Consider the following 17,905-nt stretch of genomic DNA (forward strand, 5'->3'; position numbering starts at 1 on the left):
AACTAATTATTGATAATTATTGATAATTGCGAACCTTAAAGGTATTCTTTTTCGGTTCGTGAATGTGTAATTATTATGTGGATGGTTTTATTAATCTATATAATGTATGATTAAATAATCAATACTTTTTTCTGTATAAATACTGATTATACAAATCTATCACAGTTTGATGATGAAGAACTAATTTTTTATGTAGTTTCTCAATTTTTCAAATTGTCCAACTTTCAATTATTCAAATTTTCAAACTTCGCAATTTTCGAATCTAAAATTAGAAATTTCAAATTTATACGTTTATAGAAATTTGTATGATTTCCAACTTTTAAATCTTCAATTTTTCAAATCTTTTCATTCCTAAATTTCCACATCTTCATTCTTGGAGTTCTGCAGTTTCCAAAGCTTTATATTTCAAAAATTTCAAATTTTCCTATTTCAGCATTTCCAATTATTTGAATCTACAATTTTACAAAGCCTAAAACTCCTAAATTTCCAAAATTTTCAATCTTACTAGTATTTTTATTATACTAAATATATGATGAAAATTAAATTTATTTTATTTAACATCTCGCTGCACTTGAACAAGTTTATCTCGTGACGCAATCAGTTCAGATCTAATAAATTTTACACGAATTTTTAATACGGTTTGAAGTTTAAGTCTAATTATAACCTGCATAGCCAAGAATCACTGAATACAAACTGGCTATGTCATTCTAACTTTCTTTATTTGATTTAATATTGTTTCCAACTAGTCCTGACTGACGCATCTAACAAATAAATCAATAGACATAACAGTAGACATTAACAAATATAACATTACAATTTTCTTTATTTGCTTTAATAATTGTATCAGTGACTAATTAATTCTCTCCCACGTATCTGATAAATGAATCGATAAATACAATATTTTAACTTTCTTTATTTACTTTAGAATACTACCTAACCATTGAATAGTTATTTATATTTAGCAGATCTGGAAAACAAATTAGTAGGTATAACATTTCTTTGTATAACATCTGACAAATAAATCACACGACAAGAGATCAAAAATAATTAAATAATAGTAAATACTGCAGTACTTAATAGTATAACGCAGTATTTAATAATAAGTACTGTTTTTTAGAATGTAACATCCATATAGAGATAGTTTCGAATTATTATATGATTATACAAACTGGCTTGAAGACTCCATAATTAGGACATACATCCTAGTGATTATGTATACATATACCTATAAGATTTATAACAATGTAAATGTAAATTATCTGTAAAAATTTGTTGGTGTTTAGTTAGTTAATAGTACAATAATATTCACCTCTGTTAAAGGCCGCATTATACAATAGCACGTTTATTAAACGTTGTAACAGCAGATACCTAGAGAGTATTGCCATAATCTTCAGCACTTCGAGGATGCCAGTTTGGCTTAGAAGGCCAATTTCATAGCGGCCCTCCTATTGTGTGCAGGGAGGAAACTAAGAGGATCAGGGTCGTACATAATCAATGAATTATGAGACTGACCAGCGTTGAAATGACGTCCCTAATAAGGGTGCATTTACATTGCTGCACTAAGCCGTGCAACATGTATTACCTAGCCGTACATGAACGTTTCAATATTTACGTAGTAGTAATAAGGGATTCGAAGGCATTTAACATGTATAATACGTGGGAATATCGCTTTAAATTCGTACAACGTGGAAACGGAAGTTATTCATTCTAATTTCGACTTTGCTAACAAATTTCCAGCTTATCATGTACCGAAACTATAAGTAGATTTTAATGAAGTACTTTATCATAAATCTACGGAAATTAAATCGACTTTGTATATGACTTTTATTCGAGCAATATTATACGGAATGTTCAGCGAATATATTGATCAACGTAATTATTTACGTTATGGGTGAAAAGAAAATTAGATTGAAGTGGTTTGAATTGAATTCTCTGCGATATGGACTTTTAAACCGGTTACCCGAGATTTATTTATATTACGAACGCACAGCGTTATTCGAATAATTTTTTAATTTTAAATAAAACAACGATGTTCGAGTGATGAATAATTCTTTTCCAATGAAAATATGTTTGAAGGAAACAGAGATAAAACTTTATTGTAAAATTGACAAGCCATTTTCGATTGAAATAAATTGTTGAGTGTAATTCTAAGTATTTCTTGCCTTTGAAATGCTTTGTTTAATTAAACAATTGTTAACCAATCTAGTGTTAACCAAGTATTGATAATTATTGATCCAGTCTTATAAGGGTGGTTCAACTGAGTTAGGTCACAACTCTATTAGAAACATTGATACAAAAAAATGTTGCAGAACAAATAAGTAGGGTTTAAAAAGTACTATATTCCTAGGACGAAATTTGTTTTACAAGTGCAATTGTGCATTCGATATAGTTGCATGAATTACCCTGTATACTACACATATCTAACATCAGGTAAGCTTTACTTAAAAATAACTAATAAAGGAGTTCTAGTAAGAATCACAAATAAGTACTGCGTTTTGACATTAAAGATGTATTTATTTGCTTTTCTATGATCCTAAGATTTTGCAAGCAATAGTGGAGTTGAATGATGTGCTACACGGTACATGTTATTATATAGATTTCAAAGTGGTAACGGTTTCTAACGGTAAACGTCAACCGATTGCTCTGAAAATCAATAGGTGTTGAGTCCTAATGATAAGTAATTTATTGCAAAAAACATAATTCAAAAATTCGAAACCGTTCGGAAGTTATGATGCGAACACACAGACACACGGACACACGGACACCATCTGCAATCTCAATAAGTACTGCTATACTACGCAGTACTTAATAATTAATAATAAAATAAGAATATGTGAAACTAAATAATTAAATAGCAAAAAGTAAATAACTTACGCAAGAATTAAACAGATAATCACAATTTTATCAGGGCAAATCTTTTTCTACGTTTTTTTTAACTTCACTGGAAATGAGAATATATTCTACCCCAGTTGCTAGGATTACTTTATACGAGACTTTACGATATACACACGAGTATACAAAAATACAGTCCTCTTTGCGTGTTCCAATTTATCTTTCAGCCTCTTCCGATTTTCCTCATGCATAGCGAATTACCTCATTAACCTGGCTGCTGATATCTTGTACATTCTCAACAGAAACTAGAAACTGAAGTTCGTAATGTGATTGTAATGTAATATTATTGTTATTTGATTAATGGACTGTTACTGACGTATTGACACATGTCGTGCATATTACTGCATCGACACGAATATAATGCTACCCTGAAACGTCGAGAAAATTTATCGTGCACGAAGAATATGTATCTCTCTATTCTTGCACATTTGACGTTTTCATTGCATTAATTCATAAATAAACGTATATTGAAAAATTACTTATTTTTAATGAGTAATTACTGTCGGATAAAATATCCTGGAGAATAATCTGACATAAAATGTTAAAATCAGAGTTGTAAGATATTTTATTTGAGCACTCATACATATCGAAGTTTGATGGCGAGAAATTAGATTCATATATGACTTTGAAATGTTTAAAATTTTGTAATTTTTAAATTATACAAGTTTCCAAGTCTCCAGGTTTAAAAATTTCAAGATCAAATTCTTCTTTTTTAATTATTCAAAATTTCTCACTTATTGCATTTAAATCACAAATTTTTGAAGTTTCCAATTTTTTAATTTTTCAGATTTCCAGACTCTTTTTAATTCTCCACGTCCCAAATTATTAAAATTATTTTAATAATTTAATCTAATAGATTATTAAAATTTTATATTTTCGAGTTCACTAACTTCCAAATTTCTTCGTTCATAATTTCGTAAATTTCCGTATTCCTAAATTTCTAAATTCTACGATTTCCTAGTTTCATAATTCTCAAATTTCCAAATTCCTGTACCTGGAGATCTGCAAATCCCTAAATTTCCATATCCATAGATTCCCAATCGAATATTTCTAAATTCCAAGATCCAGAAATTCCCAATTTCCCAAATTCTAAATTACATGATCCCTAAATATATTCTTAAATACTAATATCCTCAAATTCCTAAATTTCTCAACTACCATATCCCCAAATCTCTATATCCCAAAATTCCAAAGTTTCTGTGTTACAAACTTCATACCTATCCACACTTTGAAATCTCCAAAATTCCCAACAATCACCTAATGGTAGGCCTCTTTCCCCTCGGTATACCAATTGTATACACAGTTTAGAACATGCTACAACTATGCAGAAGCACGTTGTACCAAAAACTCACGTACCACCGACAGCAATATAAGAATCGTATATGCCGTATAGATGCATATGCAAATACACGTTTATAAATACGCATTTCCGCATCTGTAATTGTACATGTGTTACTGCCTTAAGCTTTCCGCGTAGCTCATGTGGTCGATGGTTCGTCCCATAGGCACGTACGCGTTACACAAAGCTCAGAACTGTGAGACAAGCTTTGATCATGCTGCTAGAATCGTGTACACAGTAAATGCACTTGGACGTTAGTGCAGTCGCATGTATACCGCAGAATGCAACGAGGATGATACGATCCGTAGTCTTCTGCTCTTCGTACCATTACGCATGGTACGCGGTAAAAAGAAGTGCAGCTTTTCTTTTTACTAAGGTTTATGTACAGTGCGTTGCAAAAGATGTGAATTATTGAGGTGAACTATATGAATTATTTTATCAAGTACTTTTTAATAATTTTCTCTATTCCTGTTTACTTGGAGGTTAACCCTTAATGGTCGCACTTCATCAGAATTACATACCTTGCACGCTGACCCTCAAAAAAAAATGTTTCTTACAAAGAGGCTGCTCATTTTTTTTTTTAATTGAATGCTTAAGGTCACATGCACCTTCTTAGGTTATTAGTGACCACATTTGATTTGGGACTCATTTTAACATAAAAAAATTATAAATCTTTGAAAGTTCTTTTAGCATATTTCATAGCTGATTTCAGTAAACTTGAACGTTGGATGTGGACAAAAAGTCAGAAATGTGAAAAAATTGAAAAACGGCGGTTCTCCCAGAAAAATTCAAAACTTTTATTAAAATATTATTTCACTGATGAGATATTATCAAAAAAGAACAATGAAATCAGTTTTACAAAAATAGATTAATTTAAATTATGTAATTATTTAATTAGAAAAGAGATATGTGATTACCTAATCAGTAAAGAGATATGTAATTATCTAATTAGTAAAATGCATATGTAATTATCTACTTAATAAATTAGATAAATTTTAGCAACCATAATTGAATATTATTGTCAACCTAGGTATATTATTTTCAGTAAACCTTTTATAAGTTTTCTATTGTATTATCTCACAGCTCAATAATTATTTACACATTTTGTTTTGTCATAGAAATTTGGAAATTGATCAACTTCAATTACCGTCAGTTGCTTTATTGATGTTTAGAAATGGAGAGGTTTTTACTATTTTGCGTTCAGATACATCGAGCTAAAACAGAGTAGTAGCTTTTACGATGTCGTTGGTTACTACGGAAATTGCGCACCTGTCCAGTTTCCATGATCCCCTATCGGTTTCCTCTTTTTCCGCTGGCGGACATACAATATATTGAGAGTTACACCGTGCCAGATTCGCATTGAAAAAAGGAATAGATAAATGAAGATGCGAATGCCAATATTCGTTACGTCAAACTGTCACACATACCAGCTTGCTTAAACGTGTATACATTGTATTTTTAACCCGTGTATCAATATCCAGTTATCCAAACGTTTCTATATTGATGTTATCGTATAATAAAAATCAGTCTTTAAATGAGTGCCATTTATACAGATTTTCGTAAAACATTTGATATTGTAAATCATTTTAACTGGCAAATTAAAATTTGTAGAAATTAGCAAGAGTATAATTTGATGGTGTAGTTTTTCGCTTAAAAAATTATTACTTGAAAAAAATTAAACTTCTGACGTCACCTCGGACATTTTATTTTATTTATTGATTTGTTACAGATTTGTTTTGGATCCTTAATATTTACTGATGATGTTAAGGTATATCATAGTATTAGTACAATAAATTAGTGATACACAATATGTTTTTAACAATTACAACATAATATTTTCTTTTAATTTTTATCTTTATTATGTGGCATATAAATAATTCATAAAAACAATTTATCATTTTGATTCTCTTTTATTGCAGGTAGTAAACAGTATAAATTCTCTTCGGAATATTTTATCCTCAAAAATATAATATTCATGATTACAACGTCGATGTAAATATTATTTTATATTTTTCAAAGCTATAAAAAATAAACTTATCGCAATTTCTCTAGAAAACAGGATATAAACCTTTATTCCTCAAACATTAAAATTAAAATTTTTCACCGTAAATAAGTATCGTTTAAAATACCACTGAAATGAAGTTTCATGAATCAGAATATTGTATGAAATACTTTTGAAATAAAGTTTTACGTTTTGTGTAAAAATTTATCATTATTCGTCTTAAAACAGTGTCTTGTCTGATCAGGAACTTTTACGAAACACAACCCTCATATCAGCACAGGGCAACCATGTTTTTCTCCTTATCTTTTATTAGCAGTCTTTTGATAAAAACATTATATCTCTCCCCTCTTATAATTTTTCTTGGTTTATTTCTATACTTCAATTCTTCTCTTCAATTTTCTCTTTTCTACTACCCACCTCTTCTACTTTCTTTAAGCTTGTAAAATCTTTTATTATATCTATTACATCCGAGCTCTCCTTTCTTATCTCCTTTAATTTTTCTTTCATATACCTACCTCATTTTACTTCATATTTCATCCATCTTATGCAGCTGGCTCGCCATTGTTATACTCATTCTTTTTATTGGCGGTTGTAATGTCTTTGCTTGTACAGTGGAGTATGTCAAAACGAACGTAATTTATTCATTTTACTATAGAAGTTCGTGACGATTTTAAATGATTAAAAGAATTTTTTGAACAAACGTTGTATAATTTCCAGAAGCTTTTTTTTATTAATTCACTTTTGACAAAATTATATGGCAATCGACAAATATAAACGAAATACAGTGATCTCGAATGTTGGAATTAACTTAAACGTTAACTACTTGGAACTGTGACTAATATAACAAAATATTACGCAAATATTTGACAAGTTTTGTTAAAAATAAAAATACTACTTAATCAAATTTTCAGCTTCGTCAGTCAACGTTACTTGTGCATACAAAACTTTGTTCGGCTCTGTCTATTACACCACATATTTATATTCTTTCCACGGGTCTTACCCTTCGTTAAGCGTATTTCAGTATATCGCCATCTTGAATACCGTGTGATCACGAAGTGCCTCGGCTGGGTTTCACCGTAACAAGAAAGGACATTGTTAAGAATGCAATTATGCAAGGATCTGCGACAAGTTTTAATTTGATCCAGTTTTATACTTGCGGTGACTTTATGATCTACGCGAAAAGCTTCTTAATGATAATACGATATCTTGAGAGGATGGGACAGGCATTAACTTTACTACCCATGGGGCAAAGGATCATGAAGGCTAGGTCAAAGGTCGAAGGTAAAGGAGAAGATAGTGGGAAGTGCATATAGGTATATAAGATAACGCTAACTATGTTCCTCGTGTTCTATCGTAACTTACGAACCGCTCTGCCGCCCACTCGCTACTATTCTCTTAATTATCAAACTTTGAGAATTCTCCTAATTTCCATCCTTATCGCACGGTTTATCGAGTAACCGGAAAGAACAGCGTGTATCTATGTCTTCAGTTTACCGGTCGTAAGGATCGGTGAAAGTACTGATTATATTTTTGTGTGAAGTTTAACACTAAACCTACCGATATATAATGTGTATTTAATTTGAAATTAAAAATGAAGTTAAAAAATAAATAAGCAAACGACGAAACATAAATTAGTACACATCTGCTTTTTATCTTGATGAAAATCAATGCTGATTTTCAGGAATGTACTTTAACAAAATGTGTATCTTATAATAAGGAACTTGTAGAGCGGTCATTTGACTGGTTTGATAGTTTTAGTGTTAAATGAATTGCATTTCATGATGACCGTAAGGTGAGATCAGTTAGTTGCACAATTAGTTACATGAAACAATTATTAGCTATGTAGTCATTTATCAATTATATGAATCATATACTATATGTATCATTTATCTTGAAAGTGACGTATGTACATTTGGAAGTTGTTTGTTGTTAACTGTGGTAACATGTACCACTTGATGTTAACTACCACAAAAAACACTTCGCAGTAAACTCAGACTACACCATAATTTTGGACATATCAATTTTCACAATTATTTTGATAATTAAATTGACTTTGAAAGTCAAGACATTAATTCTTTGTCTTGAAAGTCAACACAGATTTCAAGAAAACTAAGAAACTTGATTTCAAGTAAAGTAAGAAACTTGTAAACTTGTTAAACTTAATAAACTTAATAAACTTGTGGAACGTGTTTTGGTAGTTTAAGCGTTAACATTTTAACCTACGATTTTTCCAGAGCTAACTCAATTATCACTATAATATGAAAATATAAAAAAAAGCACAAGATGCCATATATATTTGCAGAAAGTAGTAAGACTCCCGTTGACGACTCGTTTATCTGTTTATTTATCCGTACTACAATTTTGGATTTTTTCACTTGAAATTTTGAGTGTAAACTTGTGAGGCACCCTAAATTTGCTGTATAGATTTTGGCAGCAATCCGAGACAGGAAACCGTCGTCATTGACATTGATCGCTGATTAATCGATAAAAAACCGTGTTTTGGTATCGTTTTCGCTAATTTCTAACACATAGAATCGAATAGAACCACGTTAAAAGCTCTACAACATATCGTTGACAATTACACTTGATCGTCATTGACGTCAGTCGTAGAATCAACAGTAGTCGTATTTGGTATCATTTGCGATAGTTTCAGACACGTGTAATCATTCGAAACGACTTTTATATCTCTACATCTCATTTATGTTCTACTTACACGTCTACAGTACGTCCTCTAAATTTTAAATACACTTTTGAACTCGCGTGAGGCAGCCTGTTTGTAGAGCTGCGATAGTTTTAGACACGTGTAATCGTTCGGGACTATTTAAAAATCTCGTTCTTGGTCTACCTGCGTGTTTACAGTAGGTACTCTAAATTTTAAACACACATTCAAGTATATGCGAGGTACCTGCTCTATAGCCCCATTAGTTTATTACTATTGATGCTTATATAAATCGCAGCTAGAATTAAAATTGAGTCATGATGAAATTACAAGTCCAATTTATCATATTTGTACAGTGATATGACACAACATTATAAGGCAGAGTTAATACATTTTTCGTCCCATAAAAATTTTAGGTCTTTAATACTATATCGATATATAATTCTTAAATTGAAAATGGAATAAAAATGAGAACATATATAAATTAACTAATAATTCATTATTAACCTATTTAGAAAAATGCATTTGATGTAAATATCTCTTCATTCCACTTATCTTTCTTTTAAAAGTAAAAGCTCTCAATCCTCACGAAAATTACTGTGAAAAGTATAAAATATCTCTTTATTTCTCTTATCTGACTTCTACAAATAAGAGCTCTCAATCCCCACAGAATAACTGTGAAAAATATAAAATATCTCTTTATTCCAATTATCCTACTTCTGAGAAGAAGAGCTCTCAAAACTTAAGAAAATAACTGCGAGAAGTATTATACTTTATAGTTCTATTCATTCTTTTAAATGATTCAGTACATCCGGAGTAAACATTTCTGAGAGTAAAGTGCACTTACATTGTTTGAAATGTAACGATTCACAGAGAGAACCGTGTACATCAGAACAGCTGAAGATACTGTGTAAGCTCGAAGCGTGTATCTTCATGCATGCGTTGAAGTGAGTGAGAATTTTAAAGGTATTTAAATGATGCATGCTGAGAACGAAGTTTTAAAGCAAATGGTGATTGAAATATTCTGAAATATTTCACAGATATGAAACACTAAACGATTGCTGAAACATTCAATATCGAATAACTATACGCGAAATAGATACGTACAGCCGCGTCGAAAAAACTGATAAATTCGAATGTTAACTTTTATTGTGCTCCAAATTAATGTCGAGTGAAATTAATATTTGATGTGTATTTTAACACTATTTTTAGGAAGAAAATAGAGTGTGTTAGAGTGGTTAACGTACGATAATACTGGATTTTTATGTAGACTGAAATATTGTTTAGTCTGAATACAAGTGTTCCAAATGGTGATCGTTGAATGAATATTTATATGTGGTGTCCAACAATTCTTAGCTGTTTAGATATAATTTCACGCTTTGTGTAATGTAAATTTCCTTTGAGTAAGAACAGTTGCAGAGGGAGAGAAAGATCTCTCCCTTCTTAGGTCCAAAGATCTATTATAATATTAACTAATATCAAAGTTAACAATTTTTAAGTTTACAAGTTTTCAAACTTTCAAATTCTTAGATTACCAAATTTCTAAATTTTCAAATCATTAAACCTCTGCACTTTTATGTTTCTTATCTTTATGTTTTCAAATTACAGCACTATTGGATTATTAAATTGTCCTATTAGCAAATTGTCAAACATTTGGATCACCAAATCTTCATATTTTCAAATCATCAAATTTTTATATCTTTACGCTCTCATATTCTTATATTATTATATTTCCAAATTGCCAAATTATCAAATTACCAAATTATCAAACTATCAAATGACCAACTTCCATATTCCCATATTCCCAAATTCTCAATTCCCCACGTTTCCACATTCTCAAATTCTCAATTCTCCAAATTCCCACATTCCCAAATTAACAAATTTCTAATTTCCCACTTTGTTAATTTGGCAATTTTTACGTTTCTAAATTTCCAAATTTATCAACTCTAAATTCTTCAAATTTTTAATTTCTCAAACTCTCAAATTCTATTTTCAATTTCTTTGAATTTGCAAAATTATAAATCGTCAAATTCTCATACCTTTTATTCCACATATTATCAATTTTTCAACTTTTCAAATTTCTAAACTCTTAAATTTTTAATTTCTAATATTATAAAATTTCTAAATGTGAATGTATATAAATGTACAAATTTTTCAACCAGAAATCAAGAAATAGTGAACAGTTCAATAGATTTTCTGAAGTTTCCCTTAAGAATAATGATGATATAAATCATCCCCACAACTCTCCTCTCTGCAAATACTTTAATTGAAAATTACAGTCATCGAATAAAAATGATCGTTCTACTAGTAAATTAGTTTTATTTGCCTGTAAACTAAATTTATCAAATTGAAGTAGCACAATAATTCAACATACCCCATGTTAATCTTATACTATTAATATTACGACCCTAACACATTAATGACATCAATGACATTAGTACAATCACAGTATGACCTTTAATTTCCTTGAATACCAAATTTATGACATATTCGTCATGAACGACATTCGTGCAACATAAAAAATTCAATGTTATCAGATTAAACTCACCGTACAAAGTTCAATGTTATCGCAATACAACTCCAATTTTCACGACGATAAAATCATAGCATTAAATTATCGCGTGAAAACGCACCCTAAATCAGTAGTATCTTGATTGTATCTTAACAAGAATCGCTTTACGAATAAAGATATTTTCAGTGATACTCATTAGGTGATTGTACATATATGTATAAATTTATTTGAAGAATAAAATCTAGTTTTTGTTTCTTTTTACAAAACTCTCGAGTTACTTCATAAAACGTCAATTCATAATAAATACGCAGTTTAAAAATAAGATATAACGTAAATAATGTAAATAAATAGAATAAATAAATATTAGAATGAACACAAAAAAATTAATGTTAATTAGAAACAGATTTTTGAATAATTTTCTGTGGTCCTTTTTTGGGTGGTCTTTTTATTGTCCTGTGAGTACGTCACTGTCTTAAAGGATGTCCATGAAATAATCACGGCTAATATAATTTTATCGGATCTTGAAAATCGAATAAAAGTAAGTGATACTCATTAAGTGATTCTAATAACTTATTTAAAAAATAAAGTTTAGTTTTTGTTCTCTCTTTAAAAAATTCGAGTTACTTCAAAAAAAATAAATTCATAATTAATAAATAAGTACAAAAATAATAGAAAAAGCATTATAAACAAATAAAAGAATGATTGCGAAAAGTATCAGTGATATTAGGAAAAGATATATGAATTTTTCATGATTCTTTTCTTTTTGAAGGATTTCTTTATTCTCTGTGTGCGCCACTTTAAATTATTAGATTACGTGGATAAAACAGGAATAGTGGCTAATATAATCGCCGCCATTGCTTCAATTTACGAGGATTTAAACGACAAAAAGCTCTTAAGAGCTTGCATGGTTTCACCCGAAATGAAATAATAACCAAGACCGCAATACTCCCGTTTGAAAATTTACTCCTAAAACAACATCGACCGAAGCTGGAATCGTCCGGCTGGCCATTTATTTAACTGTAATCCTGTTTAACGATGGCTACACTGGATTACTGCAAATAATGGAGGTTCTTCGAATAAAAATTAGACCGCAAGCAATCGCATGCCGCGACAAGCGTAGTACACCTTGTATTTTCGCTGTGCAGCGAAAAGCTGAAGCAACGACACATGCGACTAAACTCCAACGAAAAGTTGCTTTGAACGAACTGCGAAATGATGTTCTCAATTTAAGAAATATATGTTTTGTGGTTCTGGAATAGCTGCACTTTAGTAAGTTAAGAAATTCCGCTGTTATTATGGAGGAAGTTTGTTCCGAAAGTTTGGACACATTTTTGTCAAAGTCGCGTTTGAAACTGGCCGCGCGCATAACTCAATTAATTTCCAAGTAATTTGCTCGAAAATATTTGCAGCGAACTTCAGCTAGGGTGTCTGTGAAATTGTTAATTAAATTTGTACGAAAAATTGTCAACGTTTGAGAATTTTATTTTTAAAAGAATATGTTTCGTATGTTGAACGTCAAAACGGTCATATACTGAACGATCCTTGTTTTTCTCGAATACAGTAAGGATTTTAGGAAGAAGCAAAAATTGTACCATATTTTACTAGCAACACGGTGACAACAATCTTTTGTGTGCGAATTATTTTTCGAATGAAGAAATGAAAGTGATCTTCAGTTTATTGAAGAACATACTATACATTTTTAACACTAAATCTACCAGCGTATAATTTGCAATTAATTTGAAGTTAATAATGAAATTGAAAAATAAACAAGTAAATAGCAGAACATAAATTAACATACGCATTCTTTAGTTCGATGAAAATTTAGTCATAATTATAATAAGAAACTTGTGGAAACTTATGAATGTCATTTGACCGTCTTGGTAGTTTTAGTGTTATTGTATATTTCGATTAAAGGAGATCTCGTTTCTTAAATTATATTGTTTATTGTCAAATATTTCGATATATTATGCCTGTTTGAAAGATGAACTTTCAATTGTTTTTAATTGTAATTTTCTTCTTTGGTTCACAGGTTATTCATGGTGTTCATATAGAGCCGGCACATGAAGTAAAAAAACGTAGTATCAATCAACCAGTTCGAATCCTCCTATCGTACGATGAAAGTGTCTACAGGTATGTTAATATAAATAATTTTATTTTAAGGAGACAGCAATATTAAAAGAGTTCAAAATTTTCACTGAAAAATTATCGAAGTGCAAACAATTACAATTCCATAAAAAAAGTATGTAATAAATTTGTTCTTTTTAAATTTGAAATCTTTTTACCCAATTTTTGAGAGTTAAACAAATTTTTTGGCAAATTAGAAGTTTTAGATTTTCCCGTTTGCAAATTATCTCCATATCTAACTTTCATACACAAAACTTTAGAATTTAAAAATTTACAAATCTTTTCGATAGAAAAATATGGAAACTCAAATTTTCAAATTAAAGACTTGACTGTTTATACGATAATGCAATTATTATAATTAATTTTGTACAGAATATTCCAAACTGTGCTGTAAGCGTATACACTAAAAGAAGATTGGATTTAATAATATGACATCGGAAGTTGTTGACAGAAATTCTTATATAAAGTTATACGTGTCGTAAGCAAAATATGTTCCACGTAAGACGTATTTTATGGTGACTGTTGTTGCGACTAGGTTGCTTTTAAGTTCCGGACCGGAAGTTCAGCAGTTGTTAAATGCCTCGGCATCACACAATGCAAAACTTTCTCAGTACTACTTCGGAGTTTCCATGTTGTATTCATCGTGGTTGTTCTATCCTTGAGCACATTTTCACCTGTAAACAACCTTTGGACTATGTATAAATGGCCTTCTATAATTAGGGATGGCAACGTTCAATACCAAACTGCTATAACAGTAATTACTATAATTCACATAATGATACTGCTCATACAAAAATAACTAACTTTAAATAGATACAACACTTTTTTAAAAAACGTCGTCAAAATAAATATCTTTTAATCGTTATTTTTATCTTCTAATTTTGTTTGCACTACTTGAGAAAAACAAAGTTAGATTGTGATCCTGAAAAAGTATTTTCTTGAAATAGAAAAAACCGCATTTAGAACGGCGCGACGTTTAAAATCGGATCACCATCGTAGATTATTAGCGACCGTCTACTTGTAAGTTAAGTATATCAGTAATAAAAGTCAAGAAAAAGGAGAAAAACTGTAAGTTCTATAGCTATGGTCTGTTGAGTATTCAGATGGTCTTGCAGAATGTGCTCACTGTGTTCTAGTATAATGTTGAGATGATCGTTTCGAAGAGATTATCCTTAATATTTAATCTTCTTCGTTCCTTATGGTATTTCCTGCCTTCTAGAATTATATGTTATACATTCTAATTAGAATGCAAGTACAGTTACTCGATTTAATATTCGGACACTATGGTATTTGCGAAATTAATGAGTTAAAGCACTCATGCACTGATCCGTAATGAGTTAAAGCACATATCCTAGTTTACAAATATGTAAAATTAAATTATTTATTTATATATATAACCTTATTTTTTATTTTTTTCCACATAATAAATTATAAACGAAATTAGACCCGATATTGGTGTCGAAAAAATATTCGGTCACTTAATATTACATAAAGTTTTTTCTTATTTAGAGTGTTTGTAACAACAAAGTTATAATTTTAATATTAATTTAATATTTTTTGGGATATCCCTTTTGTCTGATGACGTGTCACAAACGTGTTGGCATGTTTGAAATTATTTTATTTAAACAATTTTGAGTAATGCGTTTCCACTCTTCCGTCAGTCGAATTTTTAATTCGTCTTTTGTTTTTATGGGGGTGGTTTTAACATTACGATCCAATAAGTCCAATAGATTTTCAATTGGATTAAATTCCGGTAATTGTGGTGGAGGATGGAGCACTTTCGGACAAGCATATAATAAATATTCCTGAACTATTCTCGATTTGTGTTTCGGATCGTTATCCTGGTAGAACTTAAAACTGTCGCGTATACCCATATTCGTTGCACTTTTTAATAAATTTTTTATTAATATATCTCAATATTTGTTCTTTTCCATAATATCTTGAATAAAAACCAGCCCCACTACTCCAGCACTAAAAATGCAGCCCCGTACCATCAGGCTTCCACCACCGTGTTTCATCCTCGGTCTCATATTACTTATTTTTAATTGTCCATTCGGTTTACGTCACACTAATTTTCGTTTGTTACAACCAGTAACATGAAACTGATTTAAAGATTTAATTTTACATATTTGTAAACTAAAATATTTGCTTTAACTCATTATGGATCAGAAAATTCGATAATCAAATTGCAAGTAAGAACATAAAGCTTTAATTTCGCAAATACCATAGTGTCTGAATATTAAATCGAGTAACTGTACCTGCTTTACATAACACGAGTGGACTGTTATTAAGGATGTAAGTTCATGAAAGTTTGATGTGTTTAATTTTTCCTGTTGAAACTGGAATTCACTAAGGTCGAAGAAGTTATTGATTGACTTCTGAAGTGCACTTGCTTTTTCTATCCTTGATTCTATGATTATTTCTATAATGATTTCATGTATTCTTTGATATCCAAAGAGGTATTGCATAAAAGTTGGATATTTGATCATAGTGTCACTATAGTCTTCGCTTGAAGATCGGCCATAACGTTCCCATAAATGTCCATATGGGTGGAAAGGCTTCATTCTCTTCTCTTATTTATCTTACAGTTCTTTATTCTTTATTCTTTTCTTTCATTTTTTTATTACATTATAATATAATAAGTAAATATACTGTAATGTAATAGTGTAAATATAATTTCTATAATCTGCTTCAAATGTTGAGTTAAAAAATTTATCAGGTCTATCAGACTATCAGGTTCGTCGTGACAAGAATTCAAACAGTTATGACATTTTTCCGCAATTACTGTCATTATTACTATTATCCTAAGAAAAAGAATAAATATAAAGATTATGAAAAGATTAAGCTTAAAATTAAGATAGCGCAAACAATTTTATTTGGTACAATAAATTAATTTTATTAAATATATAATTTAGAAGGGATGACACCTTCATTAGCTCCTTCTGATCCGTCCCTGGTCTCGTAACACAATAATTTAAAAAACGTCTTTGTACAATTAAATATTAAACCTTTTATCTATAAATTTAATGCACTTTGTATTTGTTATTTATTACATAAATGATTAATTGTTATTACTTCTAAACAGTAATTTGTTGCATTTCTAAGAAATAATTTGTTATTACTCGTAAGAAATAATTTATTATTACCTCTAGTAATTTGTTATTACTTCTGAAAATAATTTGTTATTATTCCTGCTATATTTAACAAAATTATAGAGAGTATTACACATAAAAATTTCCTAATAACAAGCATTCTATTAACAAAATTTCTTAATAACATTTCCTAAATTATTTCTCATTTCTCACTTAAATTATTTCTCACTTTCCCTTCGGATTTTCCATTCTCAACAGTGAAGACGCTGGTAAATACGTGAAGTACACTAACAGTGATAATTACATCGTACCAAACTCGAAGTTCAAGTTTCATAAAAGAGAGTGCAGTTCATTAAACCTGGCAGTTGTTAAAATTTAACTTTCTCGATTGTCGGAGATGAGCTTGTCTAATGAAGAAACAAAACAGCAATTCCGAGATCTCTAAATAGAACTTTTCGGTTACTGGAACACGGTTAAACTTTTTAGTTACCGAACTAGGACTTCTTGGATGTTAAAAGTATTGTTGAATCTTGAATCGAGCTTGCAGTTTCGAAGTCTCCTTGTGTGAGGACAGCTTTTTTGGTACCGGAAAAAGATGTAGTATTTTGGATATTTAGAGTACAATCTGGAGCAAAGACTTCCTTATGAATTTTTAAAGGTAATTTTAGAGATTTGAAAATTCGGAATTTAGGAGGCTGAGAAATCATAAGCTTCAGAAATGTATTCCACATTCTTTAAAAAACTAGTATAGCTTCAGGGATACAGAAATAGATATAATTATTGAAAACTACAGTAAAATATTTTAAATGTGTATTTATATACCTCAGAGCAATATCAGCTTGCTTAACAGTCATCTTGATACATTTTAATTTCATTCTATGAAAAGTTGTTCATTTTGTGTATTTTTTGTCAAATTTTCATTTAATATAATATAGAGAGAATATTCGAAAATAATTTTATCAAATTTCTTATTATATGATTACATCGAACAAATTTATTACAAATTAAAAGTTATAAAATATAACTTTTACTGTCCTCTATGTTCTCGAAATATATTTTAAAAACAAATGTATGTTGTTGAAATTGTTAATTATATCATTCTAAGAAGATAATGTACTTGTTAAATAAAAAATATTGAATTTGTCTTTATGACTATATTATAATGCAGTAATGTTTACATTATGTTCAGATTAAAAACATGTATTAGTTAATAAATTAGTAGATAATCTATTCGAAACAAACCCTAACTAACCCCTGTCCTAACTCCATTCGGACATCTTCCTAA

At 29.9% G+C, this 17,905-nt stretch overlaps 1 protein-coding gene across 2 annotated transcripts in view; it reads left to right on the forward strand.

Annotated features, from left to right (window-relative positions):
- Positions 1–17,905, forward strand: part of Invadolysin (leishmanolysin-like peptidase, invadolysin) — a 417,041-nt gene that overhangs the window by 322,926 nt on the left and 76,210 nt on the right. For both annotated transcript variants that reach the window (XM_003706340.3, XM_076535805.1), the window contains exon 3: positions 13,434–13,534. In XM_003706340.3, coding sequence (XP_003706388.1) covers positions 13,434–13,534 — 101 coding nt within the window. The remainder of the gene's footprint in view (positions 1–13,433; positions 13,535–17,905) is intronic.

This window comes from Megachile rotundata, chromosome 9, assembly GCF_050947335.1.
Source record: "Megachile rotundata isolate GNS110a chromosome 9, iyMegRotu1, whole genome shotgun sequence".
NCBI classification, from domain to species: domain Eukaryota; kingdom Metazoa; phylum Arthropoda; class Insecta; order Hymenoptera; family Megachilidae; genus Megachile; species Megachile rotundata.